At 32.1% G+C, this 14,283-nt stretch overlaps 1 protein-coding gene across 1 annotated transcript in view; it reads right to left on the bottom strand.

Annotated features, from left to right (window-relative positions):
- Nucleotides 1–814: 814 nt before the first annotated feature.
- LOC102808633 (coiled-coil domain-containing protein 122-like) overlaps nt 815–14,283 on the bottom strand; it is a 28,832-nt gene continuing 15,363 nt past the window's right edge. The window contains exons 4-9 of the mRNA XM_085506833.1: nt 11,472–11,594; nt 9,152–9,233; nt 4,108–4,235; nt 1,872–2,011; nt 1,512–1,568; nt 815–1,317 (exon numbers count right to left, since the gene is read on the bottom strand). Of these exons, the coding sequence (XP_085362959.1) occupies nt 1,183–1,317; nt 1,512–1,568; nt 1,872–2,011; nt 4,108–4,235; nt 9,152–9,233; nt 11,472–11,594 (665 nt within the window). The 3' untranslated portion in view covers nt 815–1,182. The remainder of the gene's footprint in view (nt 1,318–1,511; nt 1,569–1,871; nt 2,012–4,107; nt 4,236–9,151; nt 9,234–11,471; nt 11,595–14,283) is intronic.

Here is a 14,283-nt window from a genome sequence, read left to right as displayed (position 1 = left end):
GATAATTTTATTGATAATTTTCCTTGTATATTTCAGTAAGTACACACACTTTATATTAGCAATATCATTGAGTGGGCGGTTTTGACATGTGGGAAGGAATTTAGGGATCTTATAGGATAAATTTCTATAATAATTTGACACAAGTTCATATGAGAATTGTTGTTAGGGTAAAGGGGCACTTGTTATTTGTACTTTACTGAGTCAAGGAAGCCTTTCACATTGAATTGTAGAGTTAAAGTTGACTGTTTACCTATTTATCATCATAAAACAACTAAGTATGATTTCCAATTCTAACTATAATACAATTAATATGGCAGAGGCAGAGTGATCAACTTTCAGATCACCTCAACCTTTCAACAAAATAAACTTCAGAAATAATGACTTTTCATGGTTGTAGATCTTCAAATAAATATTTATTTTATTTAACACAAAATTTAGTATGAATGAAAAAAACAAAACAATAAATCAATGACCAAGAAAAACAAAAAAAATACTAGTAGTCTAAACTAAAGCTTTGAAATCAAATCAATAAATGTTTCCAAGCAGTTGACAATGAACCTATCTTCAGTGATGAGCAAGCACTTCAATTTCCCTAGAGCTGATAACTTGCAAATGCTTCCATAGTCTGTAAGTTTTTCAATTGGCAATATTTCTTACACACAACCAGCAATTACATGCATATTATCTTGATTCGTACCACATTCGATGGTTTGTTGGGTTCGCATTTATGGATTCTACCTATTTTGTGAATGGTAACCTGAATGGTGACGGGTGTTGTGCATGAGATACATGCATGAGTCCCATATTAACAAAAATGCATGTCGACTTTGATTATTGCACAGACCAACACATACAAATTGGAGAAGCTACCGATTTAGTTTTAACTAAAGGCAATTCCTGTGGTGGTTGTAATGTATTGAATGACTTTAAGCAGTCACTATTTATTGCACACCAGTTCAAAACTCACATCCATACTTGCCATTCTTAAACAACAAAATCTTGCATATGCATGGTTTGACAACCACTGCCCTTGAATGAACAATGCAATTTTTTATTTTTTTATTTTATTTAAAAGAGTATTTAGAAGTGAGTATGAGGTGTTCATCTTGACAAGTAGTGACATTAGGAGCTATGAAATGAGTTAAATTAAAGTTTTGGACAGTAATTTACATGTTTAACTTCTTACTCCTTTATATGATTTCGTAATTCAGCAATACTTGTTTCTAGCTCGCAGGCTTCTTCATTCCACTGTTTATTCCTAACCTGTGCTTCTTTCACTTGACGCTTCAGTCTAGTAAGTTGGGCCTGGTTTCTCTTCTGTGTGGAAAGAAAGAATTAAAAATAAACAACTTAATTTGCCCAATGTGTCAAATTATGTTTTGTCAATTGTTTTTTAAACTATGCATCCCTACAATTATTCAATGTGTTTAAAAAGTAAAAGTAAGAATCAACGAAGATTTAAAATGAAATGACATATGCACTGAAATATGGTAATGGTTTCTGAAACTAGCCTGTAATATGTCTATATCCTGTTTTATTTTTGCTTCTCTGTCTTGGGTGACTTTCAGCTACAACAACAACATGGTGATTAGTACTGATGCATGAATGATTCAAATGTGTTATCAATAAATGTATAAAATTAAAATGATTTGAAGGATAAAAAATACCAAAGCTTTATGAATGCTGTAATATTCATAATGCACAATAGCTATAATCAATAATTTCATGATTTCACACAGAAATTCACATATGTTAGTATGCAAAACACACTTTAATTACATTACTGTATGTATGATATACAGTACCTTATACAATTCCGATTCCATATATATTTTTAATAAACTTTTTTCCATTTAATTACTTTTACTTACCTTTTCTTTCTTCTGCACGATTTCTTTATTTACCCTAATTTCTTTGGCTTTGAGTGCATTAATTTCACTTTGCAATATTCTTTCTGATTCACCAGTCAACATTTTTTCCGTGTGCTCAGAGTTAGTCTTCAGTTCTTGCACTTTAACAAGTAAAGTTTAAGATAAAAAGTTTCATAATAATAATAATAAGTATGCACTTATATAGCGCCATATATCCAAAATAAATGTTCATAGGCGCTTTACAAGACAAAAAATAAATAAAAATATTAAATCATGAATAAAACATTAATAGCAACAACAAAGAAAAACTACTGAGTTTCAAAAGTCTGTTTAAAAAGATGAGTTTTAAGTTTCTTCTTAAAAATGTCAATATTGTCAGATAGTTTGATATGTAGAGGTAGTTCATTCCATAAGGCAGGTGCAGCATGGCAGATGGCGCGTTGACCGTAAGATTTAGTATTAATTTTCGGAACGTTCAGGAGAAGATTATTAGTGGAGCGTAGACTGCGGGTAGGTTTGTAAGATGCAAACAGTTCACAAATGTATGATGGTAGGGTGTTGTGAATTGCACGAAAGGCGATTAACATGATCTTGAAATTAATGCGTTGTTGAACAGGAAGCCAGTGTAAGTTGTAAAGAACTTCAGTGATATGGTCAAATTTCTTGGTCCTTGTGATGAGGCGTGCCGCAGTATTTTGAACGAGTTGGAGCTTACGAATGTTCGTCTGGGCAATACCGAAGAGGAGACTGTTTCCATGGTCAATCCTTGATGTAACAAATGAATGTACTAAATGTTTTGTGGTTACATTAGTTAGGTACTTCCTGATGGAACTAATATTGCGTATATGAAAGTATGATGATTTACAAATACTATTCACACGATTTTCCATGGTCATATGCTTGTCGAACTCAATGCCAAGATCACGAGCAGATGTTGTTGGCACAATGGTACAACCCTCAATCTGTATAGATGGTAGATTTAACTTGGCCAGATTTGGTCGAGATCCAAAAAGTAACAGTTCCGTCTTGTCCGAGTTGAGTTTTAAGAAATTCGATGTTAACCAATTATGAATATCCTTGATCGCACTTTCCATATGTTGAATGTTGATGTCAATATCTTTGGTCTTGAAACATAAATATAGTTGTGTGTCGTCAGCATAGAGAAGAAAGTTAATGTTGTGATGCCGGATTACGTCACCAAGTGGTGATGTGTATACAGTGAAAAGGATAGGACCCAGTACAGATCCTTGGGGCACGCCATACTTTAGCTTGTGTATTGATGATACTGATCCACGGATGCAAACCTTTTGTTATCGATCTGAGAGATATGATTCAAACCAGGATAGCGCAGTATCTGCCACACCCATACCACTTGACATACGTTCTAGAAGAAGCGAATGGTCAACCGTATCGAAAGCGGCAGATAAGTCCAATAAAACAAGCATCACAATTTTCTGTTGATCAAGTGCCATGAGTATGTCATTTTGAACGCGTATTAGAGCTGTTTCTGTGCTGTGCGATTGTTTGTATGCTGATTGCATAGATTCAATAAGACTGTTGGAATGCAAGTGAGAGATCAATCTTTTAGAGACAACTTTCTCTGTGACTTTTGAGAGAAATGTAAGGTTTGAGACAGGGCGATAGTTCTTGAAGACATCAGGATCAAGGTGTGACTTCTTGAGAAGAGGAGAAACAAGAGCTAGTTTAAAAAGGGCTGGAACGTGACCTGTAGAAAGCGATGAATTGACAATAGTAGTGATACTTGGCAGTAGTACATCCAGGGATTTCTTAACGAGAAAAGTTGGTATAGAATCAAGTCCACATGATTTATTAGGTGAATTATTTACAATATCTTTAACTTCATCTCTGGTAGCAGGCTGGAAAGTTTTTAGTGGGCTGATGATTGTTCTGCATTGTTCTTGTTGTCTATTGTTTGGCTGACTCTTTTGCAGGTCGGTCCATATTGCCTGGATCTTCTGAGCAAAAAATGTAGCAAACCTATTTGTAAGTTTGTTTCATAATAACAATCACCTCTTAATATCAATATTTAAACACATATTGGTTAAAAAAGTGAAACCTCACATACAGTGTAATGTGTGAAAAGTGTGAGCCAAGCATCTACCTCAAAAATCAATATTAAAATGATTTGAAAAATTTAAAATACTGAATTTTCATAAATGACATTATTTTGAACTTAAATAAAATAAAGGATGATAAATAGAATTGGAAAACTCACATTGTTTTCGAAGTAGTTCGACTTGTTTTAGTTTTGTTGTTACCGCTATGTTGATGCGATATGAAGCCTCAATGTCTGCCACAGCATGCATATGTTTACCCATCTTTTCTCGATATTCAACATAGACTCTAAGGAAAAGAAAATAAAGACATTTGGATTGAAAATAATATGTTACAGCCTCTCTTTACTTGTATTTAAATGATAAATGAAGTGTCAGCAATATCAATGTATATGTGTGTTGATTACATTTGCTGTTATGTCCTATGCACAACAAATAATGAGCTAAAGAAAGCCTTTTATTTTTATGCAAATATTTCCATTCCACTGACAACAATGGAGCAAAGTAGTGTGTGTATTTATTTTCCAATTTCATCAGATATTTGTAGTATAAGTTGTTGATCACACCATGCAGCCGTGCATATAATTGAACAGTGAATATGAGACATATATATGTATACATGTGGAATGTTGCAAAAAAATTGAAAAAAATGCAGACTTTGTGAATCTTCGTGATTGCCAGTTACCATATTAAATTTGATTGTGAGTTAAGTCAACTGCCATTAATGTGCAAGAACACAATAGTCAGGGTATCAAATAAGTTTAAACAAAAAGGACACTGAATTTGAAATATGAAAAGAATTGTGCAAAAACGGGTTAAAATTGGTAATTAATAAAAATTGCTAATAATCGGCCTTCTTGAATTAGATCAATCAATATAAGTTAATTCTATAAGCAGCAATCATGTGTCTTAATTTAACTTGTGAGAAACTATTCTATATGAGTCTGATATTGAAATAGACAATAAAATATATTCATTTTTAAGAAGTGCAATTAATATAGTAATTAGCATTTTCAGTTCAGTGCACAATTCAAGACGTCATATACTAACTGTATGTTGTACTTCTTGACCCACATAGAACTATGGAAATAAACAATTCACAAACAATAGTACCAATTTAAAAGTTAACTTTTATGACTGTTACTGTGAACACATTACAATACATTTGTATAACAATGACGGCAATTTCAAGTAATTTTTTTTTTAAATCATTAATGCTGAACAACACAATAACATATGACCCATAGCATGTGGCATGACATTTTCAATATGTCTATGCACTCAAGCTGTGTCATTTGACATGCATTGAAAAATCCAAGATTTCCTGTTTCTCAATGAACTGTCATATTTGTTTATGTATGCTGCTAGTTTTAAGGTCAAAGCTAGAATAATCATTAAGAAAGTTTGTACAAATATTCAACATTTATATATACAGATATGGTACACATAATCTGTATCCATATGCATGAATACTAAATCAAAGAAAGTTCTTGTGTGCAGGCAAGAGAATTAAAAAAAACAAGCTTTTAGAAATGCACATTTGAGATAAAGAATTGAAGATACTACAAAATGAATAAATCAGACAAACTTGTAGTACCTATATATATAATATCAAAACAATCAAACTTTCAGTTTTTAACAAGAAGTTGAAAATATAATTTTTTACCACCTGTAGTGTATATATATATATTATCTAAGCAATCAGACTTGTGGTTTTCAACAAGAAGTCAAAAATATCACTTTTTACCAAGAAATTACAAAAATATTCATCAAAATTAGAGAATTGGAGATATCATCACAAAATGAACAAATAAGAGAGAAGTCCACATGTAGTACCTAGATATGTAATATCAAAGCAACTGGACTTGCAGTTTTTAACAAGAAGTCAAAAATATCACTTTTTACCAAAAATTACAAAAATATTCATCAAAATTAAAGAATTAAAGATATCATCATGAATCGAATAAATCTAATTGAGATCTATGTGAGGTACATATACACCAAGTATCAAAGCAATCAGATTTGTAGTTTTCAAGTAGATGTCAAAAAAGTAAAAAGTTGACACAAACAACGACAGAAAAAATCCGACAGTCACTCATATGATAAGCTCCGCCTGAAAAAAGTACACCTTAAAAATACCTCCCTGTTTAATAACAACTAATTGCTTTACATAGTCTGTGAGTTCTCCAGTTTAAAAATATATATAGTTTAAACAGTCAAAAATTGTCAGAGATATGGCTCAAAACTGCATCCACTATACTTAATTGCCACCAGTTTATTTCGAGTCTCATAAAGTTCAATGTACATATACAAAGTTTGAACAAAAATTAACAACTGCAATTCGGCCATCTTGAATCGGACAACCAAATGAATAAATATGCACATGCAATTTCAAATCCAACTCAAAAAACAATCAGACGTGCAACAGGGTCCCATATTGTCCAATGTTTGTAGCAAGTTGAAACAAAACATCCATACGTGACCAACGTGTGGTTCCGAATGGCAAATATGCTTTATTTTGATGAATTTTTAACATGAAAATGGCCACCTTCAGCCATCTTGAATTAAATTGTCAAATGAATACATGTGCTAAATGATGTATGATGCATATCTAAATTTTGAAAATGATTGATCAAAGCATGTCAGACTTATTGCTCTAGAACAGTATTTATTAAAATGGCAGAAGCACAACATGAGTTGTGTTAAAGAGCTACATGTATATGTGCGAAAAAAAAAATTAATACTTCTAAAACAACAGAAAGTACCTTGAAGGACACCTTAAACATACAAAACATGCTATTTTCACTGTATTTTCTGAACTGAGTAAGGTGACGCCCATATATTAAATAATTCATTTTTATCATGCTTGTCACATGATATATGAAAAAATGGCCTGTTGCTCAACGGCTATTGTACAAAAGATTAGTGCTGTATATGGCAAATACCCCAAAAGGCAGAGAGTGAGACAATAAAACATAATGCTAAAAGTGGAATTTTTTACATAAATAAAAAAATAAAAATAATAAAAAATATTCAATAAAATTAGAATCAAAGAAAGCTTAAAAAGAACTCCAGTGTGTAACATAACATAGTATTTGCAATTATCTGAATTCATAATACATGTATATACCAAGTTTTGTTGAAATATGTTGAATGGTTCTTGAAATAGCACCCAAATAGCTTGAATTTCACTAGCTGATATGCAAATTATCTAATTTGCATAAATTTCCACCGAAAAATAAATATATCTGGAAACTGCCCCAACACATCTATGCACCAAGTTTTATTAAAACATATTAAATTATTCTCAAGATATCACCAAAATAGCCTAAATATTGGTATGTAAATTAGGCAATTTGCATAATTTTCCACCAAAATCAATCATGTCTATACACATTTAAATATCTTGAGTGGTTATGTTTTCATTACAATCACATGAACCAATCAAAGAAAACTATGTGCTATGTGAGAATGAGAAACAGTTGACAGAATAAATAGGAAACATTACATATCTCCCTGTGAGCATATAATTTCAATATGGCATCATTCTATAATCTTCCCAAGACAACTGTAGTGCATTAAGGAGAAGGTAATAACAAAAATCATGAATTTTTGATAAATTTGGACACTTTTAGTGACTGGGTGAAGTGTCATCCAAGCTACAAGTGTACCAAGTATCAAAGAATTTGGACTACTGGTTTTGAAGAACAAGTCAAAAGTACTATTTTTGATGAAAAATGACAAAATATTTGCTGAAAATAGAAAATCGAAAATGTCAACAATTTGTACTTTTAAATGAAATATCGCCAAACAACCACACAAAGTTGTCAATGGAATAATAAACACATGTATGCCTAACACCAAAGCATTGGAAATAGTGGTTTGTTGAAAATTCCATTTTTAACCAAAATTGACAAAAATATTTGCCAAAATTAGAGAATTAAAGATATGGCCAAATGAACAAATCTTGTAGATGTCAACACAAGGTACATACACACCAAGTATCAAAGCATTCAGGCTACCGGTTTTGAAGAAGAAGTCGAAAATAGAATGTTTGACCAAAAATGACCATTTTAAAATATTCGCCAAAATTATGAAATTGAAAATTTCCTTACCAAATTAACAAAACTGATAGGGGACAACTCAAGGCACATGCACTAACAATATCAGCACTGTAGACCACTTAGTGTCATAGTAGCATAGAAGAAATTTTTGAGTTTTTGGGGGCTAATTTGCATAATTTTTGGCAGATCGACTTCTCATGAACAAATTACCATCTACACTCATCAAGGCATCCACACACCAAAAATCGAGTCAAACGGTTCGGCGTTTTTTTGAGAAGAAGTCGTGCACAGACAGATAGACAGACGGACGACAGACGCAGGACAGAAACCCATCCCATATTGTCCGTTGAGCCAAAAATAAAAAAAATTACAATTATGCTTACGTCTGTGTTGCATTCTACCATAAAGATATCTCACAGCTGTAGCATAAGCTTTAATTGGCTTCTTTTTGCTACAGCATCGCTTCAGCTTCTTGTAAACAAAGGGCAGTTTTGCTACTATATGGCATATGGCAAAATTGACCTAATAAATCACACCACACTCTTGCACTCCACTGACGCCAATTCTGAGCCCTCATATCTTACTTGACCATCTTACTTGGACCATCAGTACGTGTATATCACCGCTTTCATAAAAGCTAATATATTTGTGCAGTCACATTACGAATACCTGCATAAAGTATTATTATAGTAATTATCAGAAGTAGGAATTAGAATACCAGCGACCAGGATGCTGCTGCCTTGACAGGTCTTGATGAGATTTCTGTCAACAATCAATTTCTGTCTACAACAGCAAGATATAGTTCTGAGCATAGGTAATCCAGACCATCAAGTCCCAGTACATTAAAACTCTCACTAAGATTGAAACAGAAGACTGCAGGTGGTGTGGAAAACGGTGAAGCCAAATCGACGTTCAATGTTATGCAAATGAGTATAGTCAGACTCAAACCCAACATTGTATAAATGCAATTTTTTATTGTTCAATCCACAAAAGGCATATAATAATACACAAACAAATGGATTTTACATCCACAGGATCTAAATTCCAGTATTTTGTGAATAATCTCATATTATAATGATCATCCCAATTTTTTTACAACAATATTTTTAAACAAATATTCATTTTCATATATCACACTTACTTCAACTCCTTTTTCCATTCATCTTGAATGGCTTTCATTTTCTGATTCACAGCTAAGTTATCTGACACCAGTGTATAAACACCTGAAAGTAAATGTTTCATTTCAGACAAGATTAATTTACCTAAAATTCGCAAATTTATTTGTTATGAACTACCTGTTTTATCTTGATTAGGGATCCAGTTTTAGGGGCAAAGTTAATAAAACTGTTTTAAACACACAGGGAATTAAGTGTATTGTTCAAAGGGCACCAAGGCAAACTATTTGTGGCTTGACGACAGAGCTGTATTATATCAGGAAGCAAGTTGGACAAGCAGGTTCAATTTGCGGATAGCGCAACATCTCGTAGTATATAAACTTACCAAACACTGTTTATTCTCAATGGGATAAAGCTTGGAACAATACAAGAAACAACACTCTTGAGCTTGTGAGCTCGTGAAAACTACAAAAAGGATGGCCACTGAACAGTCATAAAGTTGGCGCCCTTAACTGATAGGCAGCCTCTTTCTGGTACCAGTCTCTGATTGGCCAGAGAAAATATTTAAAAGTCATATTCATCAATAATATTTGGTGTTCTTGCTGCATTCAGCGACACTATTAATAGGTCATTTTTCTGAACAAAATCTTATGTTTTTTCAATTGCTCAAGTGACATTTTTGCTGAACATAACACTATTTTTAAGAAAATTAAGAAGAAAATTACAAATATAATTGAGCTTGCAGTGTATTATACCATTCAATGCATATGGCGCAATATGACACTAACAATTAACTTATATTATTCCAAAATAATTGCCCATATTTGGAAAGTGCATTTACAATATTGCTAAATATTATCATACAATAAAGTATTACTTTATTGCATTGACATTGCCCTGAACTTACAATAATGTAATTACATTTAATTCCACAATAAATATTATAATGAATAAAATTGGCTAATTATTTGCGAATTTAAATATTTTTTGCAAATATTAATTCAAATTAATCAGCTCTGTAATCTAATAGGCAGTTCTTAAAACTTGACTTTGTTATATGCAAATTGAATAAAATATATGCACAGATTTTAACTCATCCCTGTGGATCATGTATGTAATCATGAATTATAATTAATATGCAAAATACACTGACTTCAATAAAAAACTAATCAACACAAAGCACCCATATACAACATTTCATTGAAATCCATTGATTGGTTCTTGGTACGCACATATATAGGGTGTATATATTAATGGTTCAAAATCTAGTAAAATTAAGATACAGGTAATAGATGCTGAAAAAATATTGCATGTATGATGTAGCTATTCAAAGACATTTAGCTAAACACGTCATTGTCAATGATACATGTTTTTAGTGACTTTGTCAAACAATGAAAAACATAGTTCCAATATGTTAAAATATTGGGATAGTACATTTAGCATATTAACACAATGCTTGATCAATAATCAACATGCACACTGGTGCCATCAAGTTCACATTACTTTCACTGATTGGTTATTTAGGATTCATAGAACATGATACTTGATCAATCATCAACATGCACACTGTGGTGCCATCAAGTTTACATCACTTTCACTGATTGATTATTTAGAATTCATAGAACACAATGCTTAATCAATAATCAACATGCACACTGTTGTGCCATCAGGCGTGCCCTAAAAACATTGGTCACTTGTTCAAATTTTGCAATTTTATTCGTCTTTCATAAAAATAATTAAAAACAACATTCAACCCATTATATCTTTCCTTTATACCAAATTTAAACCCAATCTGTACAATCAATTCTGTAAAATTTGCAGAACACTCAAAAACACAAAATACCCACCAGTCGGCTATTTTGAATTGAATCATGAAAACAATGACGTGCATCTGTAACCCACGTACTATGACTGATGTCAATGCCAAGTTTGAATGAAATCGGTCAAGGCATGACCAAGAAACGGTGGATGACATGTTCAAATGTCGATTTTTGGTGTTTTTTGGGACAAAAATAGTCGCCAGTCTATCAAAGGTCAACCAATTAAAATAAAATTGATGTCTTCCCTTATGACCTGCTTTTTACTAGCTTTGAAGAAAATCTGTCCAGGCGTCTCTGAGAAATGACGAAACACACAACGTCAGTTCAACAGGGACTAAATAAGGATAATACTCTGAACTCTATACAGCTGTGCCAATTTCATTAAAACATATATGAACATGTCGTGATGTACAGTATATATAGCATATCAAATTTAGACACCCTGTTTATCATGTCTGTGTGTTAATAGCTAATGATAAATAGATAAATATGAATTATAATACACTGAAATAAAATTAAAGTTTACCATTCTCTAGTTCTATACATGATTTGGACTTCAATGCAGCTTTCCCTTGAGTTAAGCAGACCTTTCTATTGACCTTACCAATTTCCTCCTGAATACATTCTTTTTGTAGTTTACCTGAAAGATGTATTGATAGTTGTATTAGTGATTATCAAGTGCAGTAAATCAGAATACATATATGTGTGGTTAATGGCTAAGTCTTCCTTCCTGCTTCCTGGTTGCTATATTCTGAACATTTAAATTAATGAATGCGAAATGACCACATAATTTGAAATAAGCAAACAGTCTGCACATTTCAAGCCATTTTAAATCTAATTTTTCCACACATTTAATTTTAACAGATAGTGTGACTTTAAATGAACAATATGTAGACTTGCTGTTTTCAACAAGAATTAAAAAATATCACTTTTCACCAAAAATGACAAAAATATTCACCAAAAATAGAGAATTACAGATATCATTACAAAATGAGCAAATCTGAGAAAGGTCCACATGTAGTACCTATATATGTAATATCAAAGCAATTGGACTTGCGGTTTTTAACAAGAAGTCGAAAATATCACTTTTTACCAAAAATAACAAAATATTCACCAAAATCAAAGAATTAAAGATATCATTACAAAATGAACAAATCTGAGAGAGGTCCACTTGTAGTACCTATATATTTAATATCAAAGCAATTGGACTTGTGGTTTTTAACAAGAAGTCGAAAAATATCACTTTTTACCAAAAATGACAAAAATATTCACCAAAATTAGAGAATTGAAGAAATCATCATGAAATGAACAAATCTAAGAGAGGTCTATTCAAGGTACATATAAACCAAGTATCAAAGCATTCAGGCTTATAGTTTTCAAGAAGAAGTCGAAAAAGAAAAAACATTGACACGGACGACGATGGTCTATCACTCAATTTCAAACCATTTTGCTTTTTGTCAGTGAAAAAAATTCTAGCTAAAACAAAACAATTCCCCATCAACAGATTTTCAAAATGATTTTAATATGAGCTATATATAATTGTCAAATATTTCAATAAAAATAGGAAAATTATTCCATGAATGTCAAAAAAAGCTATAAATAAATATATTTTGTATTATTTAAAATTTTGTTTGTGAAATTTTTTTTTAATCAAGAGCAAGAATGGTGACAACACCAGCCAAGACAATTATCGCCCAATAGCAATAACATTAGCGTTTTATAAAGTCTTGGAGCGAGTACTGCTTGTGATGTATGAATCCTACATTGACACTCTAGATAACCAATTTGGAAGAAGAAACACTCAACTGATTAGTGTATTCTTGTTCTCAAAGAAATTATTTGTCATTATAACACCATGGGAAGTAATATGTCTGTGTGTTTCCTAGATGCTTCCAAGGCTTTCGATAGAGTAAACCATTGGATGTTATTCAAAAAAAAAGTGCATGGGAAAATCCCTCCATTCATTACTCAACACGAACATTACACAGTAAATGGGGAAACAACCTGTCGCGGTTCTGTGAGGTTACCAATGGAGTTGGTCAAGGTGGTATTATGTCCCTGGCTCTGTTCAACCTTTATGTAGGTGACTTAGGTTGTGAATTATTAAAAGCTTGTATATGTTTGTCAGGTTTGTATCAAAATTGTTAATAATTTAAGCTATGCAGATGTGTCTCATTGCCCCCTCTATCAAAGGCCTACGCAAACTTTTAATAAAGTACATGTGAGTTATATACTAATAATCATGATGTATGTATTTTCCTAGCCATTATAAACTGAGTCATATACCATCAGTTTATTTATGTTGAGTTATTTAACTATTTGGGTCACAAAATTACTTCTGATCTCAAAGATGATTTTGACATTGATCACCAGACGTTTGTTTTGTGTTTGTGCCAATCTGTTGCAGCGAAAATTTGTGAATTGTAGCACTGTTAAGCAATTATTATTTAGAACTTAATGTTTTTATTGTTGTCAATTATGTTCATTTCGAGAAGCTACACTTAATGCCATGAGGGTTTCATATAACAATGCTTTTAGGAATATTTTGAGGATATTCATTTGATTGCAGTGTCAGTACAATGTGTGTTGTTAATCAAATATACACATTCTCTTGTTTTAATAGAAGTTAGTAGCGATATTTACTGAACGCGTTTATACCTCTACTAATGACAATGTCTCTGTAATATATAATAGTGACATACATGTAGGTTGTTGTAAGTCACAGTTGGTGCAGCACTGGAATAACTTGATTTTTTGATTTTGTAGCAAAAACTTAATGATTGTACTTTTTTTCATTTTCTCTCATTGTTTTGCAAGTTATTTTATATGGACTTTGTAATAATACTAAGCTTCATTGAAATGCAGTGTTTATAACAGTGATATGAGTATTCCAGACTGGATAACAACAATTTAATGTATACATGTACACCTCTCACAAAAAATGTTTCAACTTTATATATTTGTCATAATCAACTCATGGCGTTGTATATACATGTCCATGCACAGATCGATATGTACGTCAATGTTTTATGGCTACTATGTTCTATGTTACACACCAGCTGGTGCAGCTGAAGGTTTTGGATGTCAAAAGAGGCCAAAATGGACGGTATTACATGTACCTATCACGTACACACTGATGATATATCAGAATTACAATAATGTTGTTACAGTTGATTCTACGCTAAATAATGTGCTCACCATAAAATATTAACCTGGAAAAATTGGCTAATTATTCGCAAATTTAAAAATTACTAAACAAATATTAATTTAAAATCAAACTATAATCAGGTCTGGAATATCCGAAGACAATCATGTACCAAACTTAACTGAAACCTCAG

The sequence above is a fragment of the Saccoglossus kowalevskii genome, chromosome 13 (genome assembly GCF_978046115.1).
Source record: "Saccoglossus kowalevskii chromosome 13, keSacKowa6.1, whole genome shotgun sequence".
NCBI classification, from domain to species: Eukaryota; Metazoa; Hemichordata; class Enteropneusta; family Harrimaniidae; genus Saccoglossus; species Saccoglossus kowalevskii.
Note: the sequence above shows the minus strand (reverse complement) of the source record. Positions and strands in the feature narration are given on the sequence as shown.